Source organism: Podarcis bocagei, assembly GCF_964188305.1.
Source record: "Podarcis bocagei genome assembly, chromosome: 16".
NCBI classification, from domain to species: Eukaryota; Metazoa; Chordata; class Lepidosauria; order Squamata; family Lacertidae; genus Podarcis; species Podarcis bocagei.
Genome location: NC_138142.1, coordinates 32,323,202 through 32,341,671, shown reverse-complemented (window position 1 = coordinate 32,341,671; position 18,470 = coordinate 32,323,202). Strand labels below are relative to the sequence as shown.

The following is an 18,470-nucleotide window of genomic DNA, read 5'->3' as shown; positions in this document are numbered from 1 at the left end:
CACGGGTGGCACTGTGGGTTAAACCACAGAGTATAGGACTTGCCGATCAGAAGGTCGGCGGTTCGAATCCCTGCAATGGGGTGAGCTCCCCTTGCTCGGTCCCTGCTCCTGCCAACCTAGCAGTTTGAAAGCATGTCAAAGTGCAAGTAGATAAATAGGTACCGCTCCGGTGGGAAGGTGAACGGCGTTTCCGTGCGCTGCTCTGGTTCACCAGAAGTGGCTTAGTCATGCTGGCCACCTGACCCGGAAGATGTACGCCGGCTCCCTCGGCCAATAAAGCGAGATGAGCGCTGCAACCCCAGAGTCGGCCACGGCTGGACCTAATGGTCAGGGGTCCCTTTACCTTTACCTTTATATGTTATATATTTAAGCAATGCTTATGCTCCTCCAAATATTGAAAGTGACTCGGATGTGGGGGACAGAAGGAGCTGGGGAATGGTGATAAGGCTGGCTCAGATGGTGCACTTTGCAACTCGGGTGCAGGACCTCACCTTGAAAAAGGGGTGCTCTTTGATCTCCTGCGCTCCGGTGGGCCCTGAGCCCAGGCGCTTCTTGGGCTCCTTGCACAACAGCTTTTGGAGCAAGTCGCGAGCCACGGGGCCAATGAGCGACGGGAACGGAGGGTTGCATTTCAGGATCCGCCTAGAAACCAAGAACAGATTCATCATTGGGGAAAGTCTTGCCCTAAATCCATCAAGACACACACACACACACACACACACACACACACACACACACTGTCTTACTTCACCTTTCTCTTACAAATAAATTCATGGAGGATAAGGCTACCCATGCCTATCAGCCACGATGGCCACAGGCTCCCTTCAGGTTCAGAGCTGGGAGGACAGTGAAAGCGAGAGGTAATCACAGGACAAACAATGAGATTGGGCAATTGCCTTCCTGTCCAGCTTGTGGGCTTCCCAGCCACATCTGGCTGGCCACTGGGGAAGCAGGAGGCTGGGCTAGATGGAATTTTGATCAGAATATTACCATCATCAGTTAAATTTCTATACCGTCCTTTGTCCGAGGATCACAGGGCAGTTCACAATATAAAAAAGCAATACATACTATAGTAACACTCAAAAAGAGTCGTCCCCACAACACGATCCAGCAGGACTGTTATTAAGTTTTTTATGTCTTGTTCTCTTTAGCTAGGGCTAGCCAATGAGGTGCCGCCCAGATGCTACTGAACTCCAACTCCCATCTACCCCAGCAAACGTAGAAATTGGTCAGGGATGATGTGAGTTGTAGTTGATGGAGGGTGCCATATTGGTGACCTCTGTTTTAGCCCTTGACCCACCAATCAGCTCCTGCCACTCTTGGTAAGCCCCATCCAATCACAGTCCAGGCCTTGCTACTCATGTCAACCCCCTCCTTTTGCTCTATCAACTTTGGCGTCTCCCACTAAATCTTTTCCTGCTACCCATCAGCTTCTGCCTGTGTCTGCTCTCTCACAATATCCATCAACTCACACTTCTGACGCTAATCCATTACCCACCAGCCCAAGCAAACTCCCCTCTGTTACCCAGCAGCCCTGGCAGTTCACACCAATCATTTGCACGTTACCCAGCAGCCCTTGTTTCTCCAGTAGAGTCAGTCCATCCTGCCCCCCAAGACGCTGTTTTCCTTAATCAGCCCCAAATCCCACGCCCGCCTCACCTGGACACCTCGGCCTGCGAGTTCTTTTCCCCCTCCAGCGTGAAGGGTGAGGCACCTGTTAGCAGCTCAAACATCAGGATGCCCAAACTCCACCAGTCCACAGACTACAAGAAAGGAGCAAAAAGCATATGGGGTAACAACACGGGGTGGCAGCGGCAACAACACATATCCTTTCCCCCCCTTCCCTTCCTATTGAACACGTCAAGGTTTCATTGACCTTTTACCTCTAAGGTCACGTCTACACCATGCATCGCTATCCCTGGAAACTATACAGTGGTACCTCGGGTTAAGTACTTAATTCCGGAGGTCTGTTCTTAACCTGAAACTGTTCTTAACCTGAAGCACCACTTTAGCTAATGGGGCCTCCTGCTGCTGCCGCGCCACCAGAGCACGATTTCTGTTCTCATCCTGAAGCAAAGTTCTTAACCTGAAGCAATATTTCTGGGTTAGCGGAGTCTGTAACCTGAAGCGTATGTAACCTGAAGCGCATGTAACCTGAGGTACCACTGTATTGTGAATGGTGCTGGGAGTTGTAGTTCTGTGACAAGACACAGTTCCCAGGATTCTTTGGGGGAAGCCATGACTGTGAAAGCAGTACAAGTTTGCTTCAAAGGTACAGGGTAGATGTACCCTAAGAAACAATCCCAATACCCAACCCCTAGATTTGTCAATTAAGCCACATGGGTCAAGCCAGTAAAACAATGCTCTATATCAGGGATGGGGGAAATCTGTTGGAGGTGTTGGACTCCTCCTCCCATCAACCCCTGTCAGCACAGTGAAGGATGATGGGAGTTGTAGTCCAATGACATCTGCTAGGCTGCAGGTTCTCCATCCGTGCTCTGCATTAAAGTGGCATAAGTACAATATAAGTTTGCATTGTAAATCCATGGAGATAAATGGGCATTTGGAGAGGGGCACTACTGTCCATACAGGTGATTTTTGGCTTTTCCTATGAGGTGGATACCCTAGCGGATTACAGCAGCTGACTGCACTGCCCACAGCTAACAAGTTCAAATACTTTATGCCCTTTAATTCTTTGTTTAATTCCTTCTTGCCTCTAAAATGATCTTTCTGAACAGTTTGCCCAGGAAACTTGAGTAAGGTGGGCATAGCAGTAGGGAGAGATGAGTGGCTGTCCATTGGTAGGATTCTTAAGAGTCAGATACCCCCATTCTTGACTTTATTTCTGTGCTGCCTTTTATCAAGGCATGCTTGTCTCGAATTGGGGCCTCTGGAATGGAGGAGGCGTTTCCAGCAGCTGAGAGCGCCTATGCTGGATAAGGACTTCGGCTGCAGAGCCAGCAGCTGCAAGTTTTAAAATCCCTTGCATGGTACTTTTGCTCTGTAAACCTGCTGGCGTCCAATCCTTAGACATAGGAATTGAATGCTGTCCAACAAGCCTCTATCTTCCCCTACCCACACCCCTAGTGCGTTGTTGTTTTTTAAACTTAAATATGGACAAAGCATATACAGTGGTACCTCGGGTTAAGTACTTAATTCGTTCCAGAGGTCTGTTCTTAACCTGAAACTGTTCTTAACCTGAAGCACCACTTTAGCTAATGGGGCCTCTTGCTGTTGCCGTACCACCAGAGCACAATTTCTGTTCTCATCCTGAAGCAAAGTTCTTAACCTGAAGCAATATTTCTGGGTTAGCAGAGTCTGTAACCTGAAGCGTATGTAACCTGAAGCATATGTAACCTGAGGTACCACTATAAATCACTTACATGACCTGCTTATTTGTCAACTGTTATTTTATCAAATCTTTAATAGCAAACAATTTCCGCCACATTCAAATAAACACACACAAATATGTGTGTGTGTGTGTGTGTGTGTGTGTGTGTGTGTGTGTGTACGTACAGATCTGCAGACGCTCCAAATCCCAAGCAGTCAAAAGAGAAATTAGATTAAAATTAAAATTACGACAACCTGTTGGGCCTTGAACTCCCACCTGTTGGCTCCCCAGCCCACCTCTCTTCCTCACTGGGCTATTCCAACGGATTAGCAAAGACCTGCAGAAGTCATTCTTGAGGCTCAAGTTTCAAGCAGCCTTTTTGAACAAAAAGACAGATGCACCCAATCTTACAAGTAGGATGTGGACCCATAATAACAGACTCTATAGGGCAATGGCTTTGCCTGCGGGACTAACGGCACTTGCAAACTGCATCCTGGACAAAGGTCCTAGAAGCTACAACCCCAAGCTGGCTCCACAACAGGGGTGGGAATTCTCCAGCCTGGGGGTGAATCTTGGTCTGCTAGGAGATTCAGTTTGGCTTGTAAGGCGGCTTTCTCGAAACCATGACCCCCTCTCAATCAGCTGACACCCGCGGTTGGTGTCAGCTGATGGGCGGGGTTGAATCCTGCTGGTCGCTGCTTCATGAGTGTATTCCCATGGCAAGTGCATTGGCAAAGCAGAACCCTGCAGAGAACAGGGTTAAACTGGAGCTGCTTTGTCAGTTTGTTTCCTGTGGGGAACGTGAAGGCAAAGCAGACCCCTCCCCCCACATGGGTCAACTTTGACAGGTGGGTGAGACCACCAGTCACCTAGCGGCAGATGTGTGGCAGTTGGGTGGCTCTGTTCACCTGCTGAAGTTGGCCCACAGGGGTAAATATCTGGCCCGCTAGGTCAGAACAGCTCCCCACTCCTGCTTCAACAGAAAGAAGAGAGAGTGAGTTTAAGCTATCCAAGGGATTTGAACTCTCAACAGCTGGCTCTTGAAGGCAACAACTGTTGGGAAATGTGCATCAGAAAGTCATTCTTAAAAGTTTCCATTCTGGGTGGCCTCGGGTGCAAAAAAAGAAAAACAGAAATGAAAGTCACCTGTTGGGACTTGAACTTTTCAGAAATGGCCTAAAGCAGCTGCTGAACAGTAGGTCTTGCGTGGTCTAGGGCAGAGGTGGGGAACCTTCCCCCTCCCCCAATGTTGTGGGTCTTCAGTTCCCATCAGCCCCCCTCCCCCAATTCAGGGGCTCCAGGAAAAATGAGATTTTCCAAGTTAAGAGATGAGGTCAACAAAGAGGGGATTTGGACGTGTAACTGTTTGGTTCTACAGTCAGCTTATTTTGCCAAGAAGGCTCAGAGCCAACTTTTAAAGGGATACGAGTGTCTCCCTAGAATACCATTGGAGAATCTAGAGTCTGCAGTTTCCAAACAAAAACGAAAATGCAGCCAAGCACAAACAGAACTTCTTGTTCTTACTTTTGGGGTAAGCCACTCTTGGGAACTGGCTGAAGGCTTTGCTTAGAAGGGTGTTCAGCGGGCTTCCTTGACCAGAAAGAATAGGGCTTCAAATTCACGGAGGGGGGGCTAGGGACCTAGCCCCTGAACTACAATTTTCATCAAGAAGGCTCATTGTAGGTTTTCCAATTCTATGTGGCCTCTGCAGTACAAAAGACTGAACGAAATGAAGAACAAGGGGAATTTGAACTCACAACTGCTTGCTTTGTAAGCCACTGGTGCCTCGCTTGGAGCTAGCAGAAGCAAGCAAGAAAGCAACCACGGTTTGCAAGAATTGGAGAGGAAATGAAAAATGCCAGTTTCCACGCCTTGCTGGGAGGGACTACTAGGATTGCTAAATTGGGAGCAGGGGTGGGTGGGAGGAAGGAACGGGTTAAAGTTAATTCCATAAAGGCATGACCAAACTGTACACTTTGGTGGTATTTGGGTCTCCCCCCCCCCTTACAGACCAATATGGCTGTCTTATTTTTTGTTTAGGTTGAGACTCTCCAATTTCCAAATTGCAAACAGCATACAAATAATTAAAATTTCTGCCATGAAGCCCGTCATTACCAGAACCCTGTCTTTCTTAAACTAACCCCACTCCTTTTGCAACTTGCTCATCTCTCTCTCTCTCTCTCTCTCTCTCTCTCTCTCTCTCTCTCTCTCTCTCTCTTTTGCTTGTGTGCATATACTGCTTAATTACTATATGGTACAACTTCCACAGCAATTTCTGTCTGACATGCTGTTTACAAATGAAGCTCTGGTCAGTTGGTTCTATGTACTTAGCTTGTTAAATTTCCCTTGGAAAAATAACGGCCATCCTGTTCCTAATGCAGGTGTGGGGAAACCTCTGGCCCTCCAGATGTTGCTGAGCTACAACTCCCATCACCTTGAGCCATTAGCTATGCTTGCTGGAACTGATGGGAACTGTAGTTCAGCAACATTCGGAGGACCAGAGGTTGCCCACACATATTTTCATGCAAAGCCTTTTGTATTCGTTTCTGGATTTCCTTGCAAATAATGATCTGTTTCCTGACCTGCCAGAGTCTGCAAGGCTTTGCCCAGAACCCAACTAGGTTCTATCCTGGTTCCATCCTAATCTGCCAGATTTGCCTTGCCCAACCCATAATTCAGTGGGTTCCACACTGGCTCTGCCCTTGACCTCTTGGATTCCACCCTATCTCTGTTCTTAATCAGCCTGTGGATGAGTGAGGTGGGTGTAACCGTATTTTTGAGATATGAAATCAGCCGCTTTCCTTTTCTTTGCCTGCCGGATTTGCACTGTCAGAATGATTGCCCCAGCTTCCAACCCCTCCCCCATCTACGCCACACAGCTCACCTTGCCGTGTCCACTTTTGCTTCGGACAATCTCTGGGGCCATGTATTCAATGGTGCCACAAAAGGAGAAGGTCCGTTCTTTCTGTAGTGGTGGAGAGTGGACGACAAGAGAGAGAGAGAGAAAGGTACAGAGAGTCAGAGGGAAGGGGAACACTGAACATATCCAACTCCAAATCTACCCTTCTTGGTTTTCCCAATTATTAAGGCTAGGTACTGCTGCTGTGCTTTTAGCACAACTTTTATGAGCAGGTGACAAGGCTGATCTCTCCACCGTGAAAGCTTCACCTGCCAATGTTGGAAAAGCACACAGCTGTTAAAGCCATAAGAGCAGGGCTGTTTTCTGTTTTCCTGGTCAGTTGGCAATGTGATCCATCTCAGAGGGCTGAGTTTATATGAACAGGAGATTATGCGGCACCAAGGAAAATATGGATGTGCTTGCATCAACTCTCAAGGATCACTTTATGAGCCCATCCTTTCACCTACATACACACCCCAATATACACTGTTGAAGGCTCTTCATTCCTAGGCTGTATGCTGTCTTTAGCTGTGCACACACCATACATTTAAAGGATATTTAAAGCACATGGCTTCCTCCAAAGAATCATGGGAAATGTAGTTTTCAAGGGAGATTGTAGTTCTGTGCAGGACAAATTACAGTCCCCAGGATTATTTGGGAGAAAGGCAGGCGCTTTAAACGTATGGTGTGTACGCAGCCTTCATTTACTCTGCAGTAGCACTGACCCAAAAGCCAAGAGGCAGATGCTTCTTTTTTCCGATAAAGATTCAAAAACACAACTGTCCTCTGCAATGGTATCAACAGTTCCAAATATAGCTTGGCAGCTGCAGTGTGTGAAATGGGCAGGCTGTGCACACCATGGTGCCTTAGGCTCCATGCACGTGTGCCGACCTACATGTGAGCCAGAGACAAAAGGAATCCATCTCCTTTCCCATCAACCCACCCTCTGCACACACACACACACACACACACACACACACACACACACACTCAGAGGTTTGATTTCTGAGATGCTGGGGAGGGAGCTGGACCCTGAGGAATGACAACACGAGCAGCTCATTGCTCCCACAATTCTAACAACACACCAGGAATAGGGGCAAGAAAGCAAGGCTGACCGCAGTAAGTCAGGGAGGTGTACACACCATACATTGAAAACACACAACCCCCCCCCCTGAATTCTGGGAACTGTAGTTTCATAAACTGCTAGGAACTGCAGCTCTCTGTGTGTGGGTAAGCTACAGTTCCCAGGAGTCTTTGGGGAAAGCCATGCTTTCTTGCTTTAATAAATAGACCGTATCTACTGCTTTGATTGCAAGAAAACCTCCAATGTGCTTTAAATGTATGGTGAATATGCAGCTGTATGGTTCTAACCTCACATTGGAGGTTCAGAGGTGTGTGTGTGTGTGTATGAGTGGATGCTCACGCAGGTTAAATAACTTGTGCATATTCTGCTATGTAAATTTACTTTTATTAAAATGTTTTTGTTTAGCCCCCCCCCTTTGCCTTGACTTGGGAACCTTCCCCCCAATATATTCCTAAGCTTCCTACCACATCAACACAACAAAATAATAATTCCAGCTTGAGGATGACATGTGTTGATTGCAGCTTGTTCTCCAATGACAGCTGGCTTTAACCCTCTAAACCAGGCATGGCCAAACTTGGCCCTCCAGATGTTTTGGGACTACAATTCCCATAATCCCTGACCGCTGGTCCTGTTAGCTAGGGGTGATGGGAGTTGTAGTCCCAAAACAGCTGGAGGGCCAAGTTTGGCCATGCCTGCTCTAAACTCAGCTGGGCTGAGTTGCAGCCCAAAATATCTGGTTAGTGAAGGCTGCTCTTAACTGTCAACCCGCAATTCCGTGGCTCCCTAGATCTTGACCTATCTCATAGGTCTTAACACTGATAAATCTCTTGGGATGAGGAAAGGAGGGTGCAGAGCCAGGGGGAACAAGACTCACATCCTCAGTCACAAATTCCTTGCTCAGCCCGAAGTCCGTAAGCACCACATGTCCCTCGCTGTCCAGTAAGATGTTCTCCAGCTTCACATCGCGGTAGATGATGCCGAGCTATGGACAAGAAAGGGTCAGTGTTGAAAAGCTTATTGTGCAAATTCAGAGATCTGAGCTAGGCTGGCTTCCTGCTTTACAACCTTCCATGTCAATGATAATTGCTGGATATATCACAATGTTGAAAACCAGAAATTGCTCAGCCCTAACGAAGAAGCATGCAAGCAGGATCTGCGTGCAACAGCACTCTTTCTCCACTTGTGATTGATTCCCAGCAACTAATATTCAGATGTAAACTGCCTCCAACTGTGGAAGTGCAACATAGCAAAACTGAGCTCAGAAGTGTTTCACTGAGCAGCAGTGATGAAGCTCCTTACATACACACAATATTTGTTGCAAAGGTTTGGCATGATCTGCTTCTTAGCTCTTGAAGGAAATGCCACCCTCCATGAGGGGTGGAAGGGATGTTAGGGGAGGGGTAATGCCTCTGGTGGGGGACACACATCATGCTCTTTCTGGGGCAGTTTGTCCACCTCTGGTCCCCACCCTGAACTCAGCTCTCACCTGTGGCTCCTAGAAGCTGTCAGCATGCAACAATGGCCGCACCCTGGAGCAGCTTCGACTGGCCGGCTAAACCAAGTGAGGGTAGCCAATGGGTCATAAACCCTGAGTGAGTTAGGGACTTCCCTTGCATGTGAAGACAGGTTCTGGCAGATTGAGCAAATGAGAGTACAGTGGTACCTCTAGTTGCGGACACGTTCTGTTCCGGGGTGCTGTTCGCACCCCGAAAAGTCCACAACTAGAGCGGTGCTTCTGCGCAAGCACAGAGAGCAATACAGTGGTACCTCGGGTTACATATGCTTCAGGTTACATACTGTCAGGGCTGCCACTCAGTCCCAGCTCACATAGGACCACGTTAGCCAGCGTTCAGGTTAGAAGAGTCTTTATTGGATTACAGCTTCCATTTCCAAACTGCAATATGCAGCCCTACTTCTTCTAGGTCAGACCGGCGAAGACCCGTCTGAGTCTCCGCCTCTAGCACACCAGCTTAATACCCTAGCCTTGCTCCACCTCCTGCGCCTTTCCCTCCGTCTCTGGGTCCTTCTGCCCCCCGGGGTCTCCTTTTTCCTACTCTCTTCTGACGCGGACCCCCCTGACCCTTCCGCCTCCTTGCGGCGGGCTTTGGGACCTGGTTCACTCTCTGGGCTGCTTACTGCGCCAGCTTCCGCTACATTTGAACTTGGCGCGCGCGCCCAACTCTCAACCTTCCTCTTGATCGTTTCGTCGCTCCCCGAGGTGGGCGTGACTACTCCTGACTCATGCCCTCCCTCCTTCTGAAAGCCTCCGGAACCCGATATCTGGTCCCCTTTCTCCCCGCTGTTCCCGTCTGGGTACGTGGGTCCCGATCTCCAACTGCTGCTCTCTGATTCCTCTCTGGACCCTTCTTCCTGGGGTGTCCCCCTGCTTTCCCCCCTTGCTCTGACTGCTGGCGCTCCCTTCTGGGAATCCTCGGACTCACTGGATAAGCTCGGCGATCTCGGTTCGTCATCCCCACTCATCTTTCCTTCGTATTCCTCCCCCTCGCTCTCTGTCTCCTCACTTCTCTGCGTCTCTGCTTCTGAACCCCTGACATCCATCCCCCCCTCGAAGCCCCCCCTTCCCCCCTCCCCACTTTCAAGGGTGGTTGCAGGGTGCTCCATCATCACAGGAGTGAATGCCGGATACAGTTCGCTCCTCGTTGCTGGCCGCCAACTGAAGACCTCCGAGTCTTCCTCCTCGCGTTCGTCAACGGTGAGCTGCTCCGCCTCCATTTCAGTGCCGCCGTGCTCGAAACCGAGATCCTCCCCGCACACGTCCATGTCAGTCTCTGCGTCGGTCGCTTGACCTGGCATCTCCAGCCACCTCCGGCGCCACTGCTCCTCTGGCCGATCGTCCCACCAATACGAGGTGTCGGACGCCGAACCCTCCGGTGACCCCTCTGGGGAATGTGTGCGCTGTGCGGGCTCCCCGTCCGAGTCGAAGCCATGGAACGTGCTGGAGGAAAGTGTGGGCGTGAACAACCAGTCGTCGAAGAAGCCTGCTGGCATGGGTCTGTGTGGGAAAAGGGCATGAAACTCGTCCTTGAGCAGGGGTTCCTCCAAAGCGTAGTCTGGCACCCAGCTATTAGCACTAGCCCGGGTGCCCTCCCTGGCTAGGAGGTATTCCACTCCGTCTTCCCCCCATCTGGAGTCCAAAATCTCCGTGACTTCGTTGATGGGGTCCTGCTGTGGCAATCTTCCCGCCTCCGACCGCTCCTGAGACGGACTCGGTGCTGTTCCTGGTTCCTGGAACCTGTGAGGTGTCCTGTAGGGAGTGAGCACCGACCTGTGGAACACCGGATGCATCCTGGAACCCTCCGGGAGCACCAGCCTGAAAGCTACTGGGTTGATCTGCGCTTCGACTTGGTATGGACCGAGTTGCTTGTGCCCCAACTTCTTTTTGGCTAACGATCTGGTCGGCACTGCGTGGGCTGCCAACCAGACCCAGTCTCCCACTCGGATCTCTTCGCCAACCCGCCTGTGCTTGTCCGCTTGCACCTTGTATGCGTGCTTCGCTAGCTCCAGCTGCCGTCGGAGTTGATCGTGGACCTCCTGCAACTCAGACGCGAAAGCGTCCGCCGTCTGCGGTTCCCCTTCCCCCACTCTGTCCAGTCCCGGGAAGGTTCTGGGATTCCTCCCATTGTTGGCGAAGAACGGTGTCACCCCTGTGGACACGTGCTTCGTGTTGTTGTAGGCGAACTCGGCGAGCGGCAGGTAATCCACCCACGTCGCAGGCTGTTGATTGGCATAGCATCTCAGGTACTGCTGCATGATGGCATTGACCCTCTCCGCTTGCCCGTTGGTCTGCGGGTGTCTCGCTGATGTCAGGTTGATTTTGACGTTCAGGAAGCCCATCAGCTTCTGCCAGAAATTCGAGATGAACTGGCGACCGCGGTCGGACAGTATAGACCGCGGCAGCCCGTGCACTTTGAACACGTGATCTATGAACAGTTTGGCTGTTTGTTCTGCCGTGGCCACCTTCACACACGGTATGAAGTGTGCCATCTTGGTGAACAAGTCCACCACCACTAGTACAGCCGTCTTGCCTCTCGAGCTGGGTAGATCCGTGACAAAGTCCAGGGCCACCCTCTCCCACGGTTCAAACGGCGTTTGCAGCGGTTCGAGCAGTCCCGCCGGTAGTTTGTGCACCGGCTTGGCCCTCTGGCAGGTGTCGCACCTCGCGACGTAGTCCGCGACTTCCCCTCTCAGTCTGGGCCACCAAAAGTCCCTTGCGACTAATTCCACCGTTTTTTCCGTGCCAAAGTGCCCGGCCGTGGGTGCGTCGTGCAACTGCTGCAGTACCTTGGCGCGAAGTTCATCTCCAGGCACGTAGATGGCCCCTTTACGTAAGAGCAAGCCGTCCCGTATCTGGAACTCGTCGCTCTTCGCCGTGCCCTTGTGCACCTCGGCCATCTTCGCCTGCGCGAATGAGTCGTCCTGCAACGCCCGCCGCACCGCATCCAGGTCTACTGTGGCTGAAGCGCACGCCCACGCTGTTGGCGCGAAGATGTGCATGGCTGCCGCTGGCGTCGCCTCTTCGAGGTATTGCGGTTTTCGGGACAGTGCATCCGCCATGATGTTGGTGTCGCCTGGGACGTACTCTATTCGGAAATCGAAGTCAGCAAAGAACTCCGCCCAACGTATCTGCCTCTGGTTCAGGAACTTCGCCGTGCGCCAGTGCTCCAGATTCTTGTGGTCCGTGCAGACCTGCACCGTGTGCTTGGCGCCGATCAGGAAGTGCCTCCATGCTTTGAATGCTGCATGAATGGCAAGCAACTCCCTGTCCCAGATGGTGTAGTTCTGCTCCGACTTGCTGAGCTTTCTGGAGTAGAACGCTCCCGGTCTCCAGACCCCCTGTGGGTCCCTCTGCAGCAGGACAGCTCCCACTGCTCTATCGGACGCGTCTGTCTCTACCCGCATCGGTCTGCTGGGGTCGATATGCAGCAGTTGCTCTTCCGACGCGAAGAGACGCTTGAGTGCCTGAAAGGACTGCTCTGCCTGCTCCGTCCAGATGAATTTCTTTTTCTTGGAGCTTAGCGTGTCCGTAATAGCCGCCGTCTGCATCGCGAACCCTTTGATAAACTTGCGATAGAAGTTGGCGAAGCCGACAAACCGCTGGACCTCCTTCCGGTTGCGCGAGCTCTTCCAATCCAACACCGCTCGCACCTTGGCGCTGTCCATGGCTAGCCCCTTGTCCGACAACTTGTAACCCAAGAAATCCACCTCCGTCGTGTCGAACTGGCACTTCTCCAGTTTGGCGTACAGTCTATGCTGCTGCAACCTCTCCAGCACCTCCCGAACGTCTTGGTCATGCGCTTGCTGCGACTCGGAGAATATCAGGATGTCATCCAGAAAGCAGACGCACTTCTTGTAGAGGAGTCCCGCCAACACATGATGCATGAAAGCTTGAAAACAGTGAGAACCGTTTTGCAATCCAAACGGCATCACTCTGTACTCGTAGGTGCCCAGAGGCGTGAACATGGCTGTCTTCCACTCATCGCCCTCCCTCATGCGGATGAGATTGTACGCCCCTCGCAGGTCCAACTTGGTAAACACGCGTCCCTTGCGCACCGTCGCCAGTAGGTCGTCAATCCTGGGCATGGGGAAATCAGAGGGCTTGGTCATCTTGTTCAAGAGGCGAAAATCCACCACCAGCCTCTTTTGGGGCGTGTCCTTCTTCTTCACAAAGAAAACAGGACTGCCCCCTACTGCCCTGGACTCCCGGATGAAACCGCGCTCCAAATTGTGATCTATGAACTGTTTGAGTTCCTGTAGTTCATCCTCAGACATGGAATACAGCCTCCCCTTCGGTAGCGTCGCCCCTGGTAGGAGGTCAATCTTGCAGTCATATTGCCTGTGCGGTGGTAACTTGTCTGCCTCCTTCTCGCAGAAGACCTCCAGAAAGTCTGCGTATTTGTGGGGGACTGCTTGCAACGTTCCCAACTGCAGTTGTGATTCCTCCTCCTCTCCCTCCTGTCCGGGCAGGATGCAGTGTTCTGCGCAGTAAGAGGAGCCGAAGATCAGCTGTCGCTGGTACCAAGCCAGTGTCGGACTGTGCCTGTCCAGCCAACTCATGCCCAACACAATGGGTGTGTCCGACAGTCGTGTGACGTTAAAACTGATGACTTCCCTGTGGTTGCCAAGGCGCATCACCATTGGCGGCGTTTGCTTCACCACCTGCCCCCCCAGCAACTCTCTGCCATCCACTGTGACGACTTGCAGGGGCAGAGTGGCCGGCAATAGCTGTATAGCGTGCTGCTCCACAAAATCCTGTGCTATAAAGTCTGCGTTGCTTCCAGAATCCACAGAAAGCGGGACTTCGATAGTGACGCCATCGGGCAGCTGGAGAGATGCTGTGAGTTGCACTACTGGTTTGGGTGGGAGGGGGTCTGTGGGTTGCAAGATCGCTGGGGACTGCTTCAGTGATGCGTCTGGCTGGGCCCCAGTGCCTCTGTCTCCAGCCAGACATCGTCGTTTCCCTGCTGGTGTTCGCTGTGTTGCGTGGCCGCTTTCACCGTTGCGGAGGCTGCAGTGTGCTTGGAGCTCCTCTGGGGACACTCTTTCGCCAAGTGTTGAGAGCTGTCGCATATATAACACTTCCTGGTCCCTCTAGGAGGTTTAGTCTTGACTGCCGCCGGTGCAGGGGCTCTGGTAGCTGACTGAGCCCTGGCTCCTCCCACCTCCATAGGTTCCACTCCCCCTCCTGGCGGAGGTGTAGATTGCGCACGCGTAGCGTCCCTGGGAACGAAAGAGAAACTTCTCGCTGCTTCGCGCCCTCCACGTCCTTCGTCGCTGCACCACGGACGTTCTTCCAGCCTCACCCCCACAGTCAGCGCCCTTTGGACCACCTCCTGCGTGCTCCGGGGCCTCTCCCCCCTCGCAATTTCGTCTTTAACAGCACTGCTTAATCCCTCCCAGAAGAGGTCTCTGACTGGGGGCGAATCCCGGTCCCATTCCAAGGCACTGACCAGCGCAAAAAAGCGGACGTGATACTGGCGTACGCTCGCCCTCCCTTGTTTCAGTCCATGAATCTCCCGTCGGGCAAGATCCACGTCAATGGTAGATAAAAAGCACGCATCCATCGCTTTGATAAAGGCATCTGCATTCTGAAGCGCCGGATCTTTATCCCTCCACAAATTGCGTAGCCACGCTTTAGCATCCCCATGCAAATGGGATAGTATAAACCCCACTTTCTCTTCCTCATCCCTAAAGTCTTTCGCCAGCAGTTGCAGTGCGCACATTACGTCTGCTCGAAAATTGGGGTACTGTTGTAAATTCCCATCGAAGTGAGCCACAAGCCCTCCTGCTCTCCGTGCCAACCCAACCCCCTCCGGTCTGGGTCCTGGCTGCCCATGCTTAACCAATGCTTCAAACCTGGCGTGGAGATCTCTGTAGGCGGCTGCCGCATCCTCCTCCCTTTTCTTGGATGCCTGTACCTCCGCGTTCAATTGGGTCACTGCCTGTTGCAGCGCTGAAATTTTCTCTGCTTCCGTCATCTCTGCCAACCGTTGTGAGCTCGCTCCCAAACACCAATTTCCTCCTCTCGCTGCTTCTGCCTCCGCTGCGAGGTATCAGGTGTCCGAAGCTTAAAAGAGACGGGTCTTACTGTCAGGGCTGCCACTCAGTCCCAGCTCACATAGGACCACGTTAGCCAGCGTTCAGGTTAGAAGAGTCTTTATTGGATTACAGCTTCCATTTCCAAACTGCAATATGCAGCCCTACTTCTTCTAGGTCAGACCGGCGAAGACCCGTCTGAGTCTCCGCCTCTAGCACACCAGCTTAATACCCTAGCCTTGCTCCACCTCCTGCGCCTTTCCCTCCGTCTCTGGGTCCTTCTGCCCCCCGGGGTCTCCTTTTTCCTACTCTCTTCTGACGCGGACCCCCCTGACCCTTCCGCCTCCTTGCGGCGGGCTTTGGGACCTGGTTCACTCTCTGGGCTGCTTACTGCGCCAGCTTCCGCTACATTTGAACTTGGCGCGCGCGCCCAACTCTCAACCTTCCTCTTGATCGTTTCGTCGCTCCCCGAGGTGGGCGTGACTACTCCTGACTCATGCCCTCCCTCCTTCTGAAAGCCTCCGGAACCCGATATCTGGTCCCCTTTCTCCCCGCTGTTCCCGTCTGGGTACGTGGGTCCCGATCTCCAACTGCTGCTCTCTGATTCCTCTCTGGACCCTTCTTCCTGGGGTGTCCCCCTGCTTTCCCCCCTTGCTCTGACTGCTGGCGCTCCCTTCTGGGAATCCTCGGACTCACTGGATAAGCTCGGCGATCTCGGTTCGTCATCCCCACTCATCTTTCCTTCGTATTCCTCCCCCTCGCTCTCTGTCTCCTCACTTCTCTGCGTCTCTGCTTCTGAACCCCTGACACATACGCTTTAGGTTACAGACTCCGCTAACCCAGAAATAGTACCTCGGGTTAAGAACTTTGCTTCAGGATGAGAACAGAAATTGCGTGGTGGCAGTGCAGCAGCAGCAGCGGGAGGCCCCATTAGCTAAAGTGGTGCTTCAGGTTAAGAACAGTTTCAGGTTAAGAACGGACCTCCGGAACGAATTAAGTTCTTAACCCGAGGTACCACTGTAGAGCGCTTCTGCACCGGAGCGTAGCATGCAGAACGCTTCTGTGCACGCGGCGAAACCCGGGTTTGCCACATTCACAAGCCGAAAAGACGCAACATGAACCTAATGCAACACGAGGTATGACTGTAGTTGGGTCCAACAGTTAAGAAGGCGGTTTTTGCACATGCTGTAGAGGGAAGTGGGGGGCAGATGAGGTTCGTCAATCTGGGAAGGTAGCCCATCTAGGAGAAGGAAAACTCTGATTCTAAACCTCCGCTGCCTTGCAGTAAATCTTTGGGAGAAGAAAAGGCTAAGGAGTAAACTCTACAGAAACCTGGAGTCCCTAAGACGATTGGATGGTGCCCTCCAGCAACTCCTGCAGCCAAGCTGGTGCCAAACATATTGCTCTGCTCTCCTTCAGACCACATCAGTGAGTCCGAGAGGAGGGTCTTGTCGTCCAGGCAGCCCAGCATCTCAGTACACACTGTAGAGGTTTGCACCCTGGAGAGGTTACTTCTGTGCTGCAAACGCAGCAGTTAGACTTCACCCCCAGAGGTGCACCCCACTGTCTCTCAAGACAGACATGCCCACAATCCTCCATGAGTTTGCCTCGGAATATATTTAAATAATAAGTTCAAGGTCTTTGAATTAGAAAGGCCCCAAGTTCTGTTCCATTTACACAGCATTGACACTACCTGAGTTGAGGCCTCCCACACACATGACAATAATAATGGTATTATCATTGTTATATACTGTACTGTATCACATTATTATTTTAAAGAACATCATCAAAGTACATAGCTCTCTGCAGAATAGCTCATGCAGAGCTGACCTTACGATGCATGCAGATCTACTCTAATCCACTCACTTTAATACAACACATCCTCAAACATATAATAAAGCCTATTCAATCAAATTTTTAAAAAAGAATAGACTACGAACAGTTGAAATATATTGCCGAAATATTAGTATTTCTAACAGCTTCATATGCATTTACTAATGTATTGGGTTGTAGCCAACTCAGTTAGTCATGGCCATTATTTTCAGTGGGTCTACTCTGAGCAGGAATGGTATTGACGACAACCCATTTGATCCAGTGAAACTTCTTGTCGCAACAGTTTACAGGCCAAATAATCTCAAGCTTCATGAGATCAAGCCTTTGAGTGCAGTGTCAGGTCCATTGTGCAGAATGTTTGACGAATCTTTGCAGAGTAATACAAACAAAATAAATGCAAATCCCTGTCCCAAGTAATTTACAATCTAAGGTGAGGAGCCTCTTTCTCTGTTAAGAGTTGCATGCCCTTCGGACATAGTTTATCAGGGGTCCACATACAGCTAATGGGCGGGGCCAGAGTGAAAAGAGGGTGGGCAATGCTCCTTTTCTCTCTCTCCTTCCTGCCGCACCTTTTTCTTTCTCTCTATGTCAACTCCTGGGTGGCGCTGTGGGTTAAACCACTCGGCCTCTTGGGCTTGCTGATCAGAAGATCGGCGGTTCGAATCCCCGTGACAGGGTGAGCTCCTGTTGCTCGGTCCCTGCTCCTGCCAACCTAGCAGTTCGAAAGGACATCAAAGTGCAAGTAGATAAATAGGTGGGAAGGAGATAAATAGGTGGGAAGGTAAACGGCGTTTCTGTGCGCTGCTCTGGTTCGCCAGAAGGGGCTTAGTCATGCTGGCCACATGACCCGGAAGCTGTACACCGGCTCCCTTGGCCAATAAAGCAAGATGAGCGCCGCAACCCCAGAGTCGGCCACGACTGGACCTAATGGTCAGGGGTCCCTTTACTTTTACCTTTATGTCAACTCCTTTCCTTCATTTCATAGAATCATAGAACTGTAGAGTTGAAAGGGACCCCTGAGGGTCATCTAGTCCAAGCCCCTGCAATACAGGACTCTTGACTAGAACATGCGTGGCAGGTGGCCATCCAAACTCTTGAGGGCCAAATTAAGGTAGGCCCAGGGCTGCAAATCCCCCCTCCTAATCTGTAGTTTTGATTAGCAGGTAGGTGGAGAGAGGCAAAGCTATTGATCTAAGAGAGAAAAGGAAAGAAGTGGAGAGGAGAAATAGCTGTGGCCTTGAGTTTCAGCTGGTGGAGAAGACTAAGAAGTGAAGATGCTCTCTGAAATGAAAAATTGCCTTATATGGTCAGGTTATTTGTCCATTCAGTTCACTGTGATTTTACTCTGACTGGTAACAGATCTTCAGGGTCTCAGGTGGGAAGCCTTTAAGACCCTGGTGGCTGCTGCCCATTGGGAAGGCAGGGAGCCCAGTAGGAGGAGGAGCCAGAGTCAATGGCAGGCAAGCCAACTCATTCCAGTTTTCTGCCTCTCCTCCTCCTTGCTGAGTTCTACTTGGGGCAACAGGAGGAGGAGGAAGGAAGCTGACAAGCAATGCTACCCACGGGGCTGGATATAAGTAAGAAAGCAGGCAGATGAGGACTGGCTGAGGGGCAGCCTGAGGTTGGTGGCTCCACTGCCTTGATGGACCAGCCTCTGTCGCTTTCATATCCACACCAGACATCATCATCATCATCATTATTATTATTATTATTATTATTATTGTCGTCATCATCATCATCATCATCATCATTATCATCATCATTATCAT

At 51.2% G+C, this 18,470-nt stretch overlaps 1 protein-coding gene across 2 annotated transcripts in view; it reads right to left on the bottom strand.

The window, feature by feature from the left end:
* Positions 1-18,470, bottom strand: part of RPS6KA4 (ribosomal protein S6 kinase A4) — a 45,940-nt gene that overhangs the window by 17,129 nt on the left and 10,341 nt on the right. For both annotated transcript variants that reach the window (XM_081173299.1, XM_081173300.1), the window contains exons 5-8: positions 8,189-8,296; positions 6,216-6,296; positions 1,660-1,763; positions 492-642 (exon numbers count right to left, since the gene is read on the bottom strand). In XM_081173299.1, the coding sequence (XP_081029425.1) occupies positions 492-642; positions 1,660-1,763; positions 6,216-6,296; positions 8,189-8,296 (444 nt within the window). The remainder of the gene's footprint in view (positions 1-491; positions 643-1,659; positions 1,764-6,215; positions 6,297-8,188; positions 8,297-18,470) is intronic.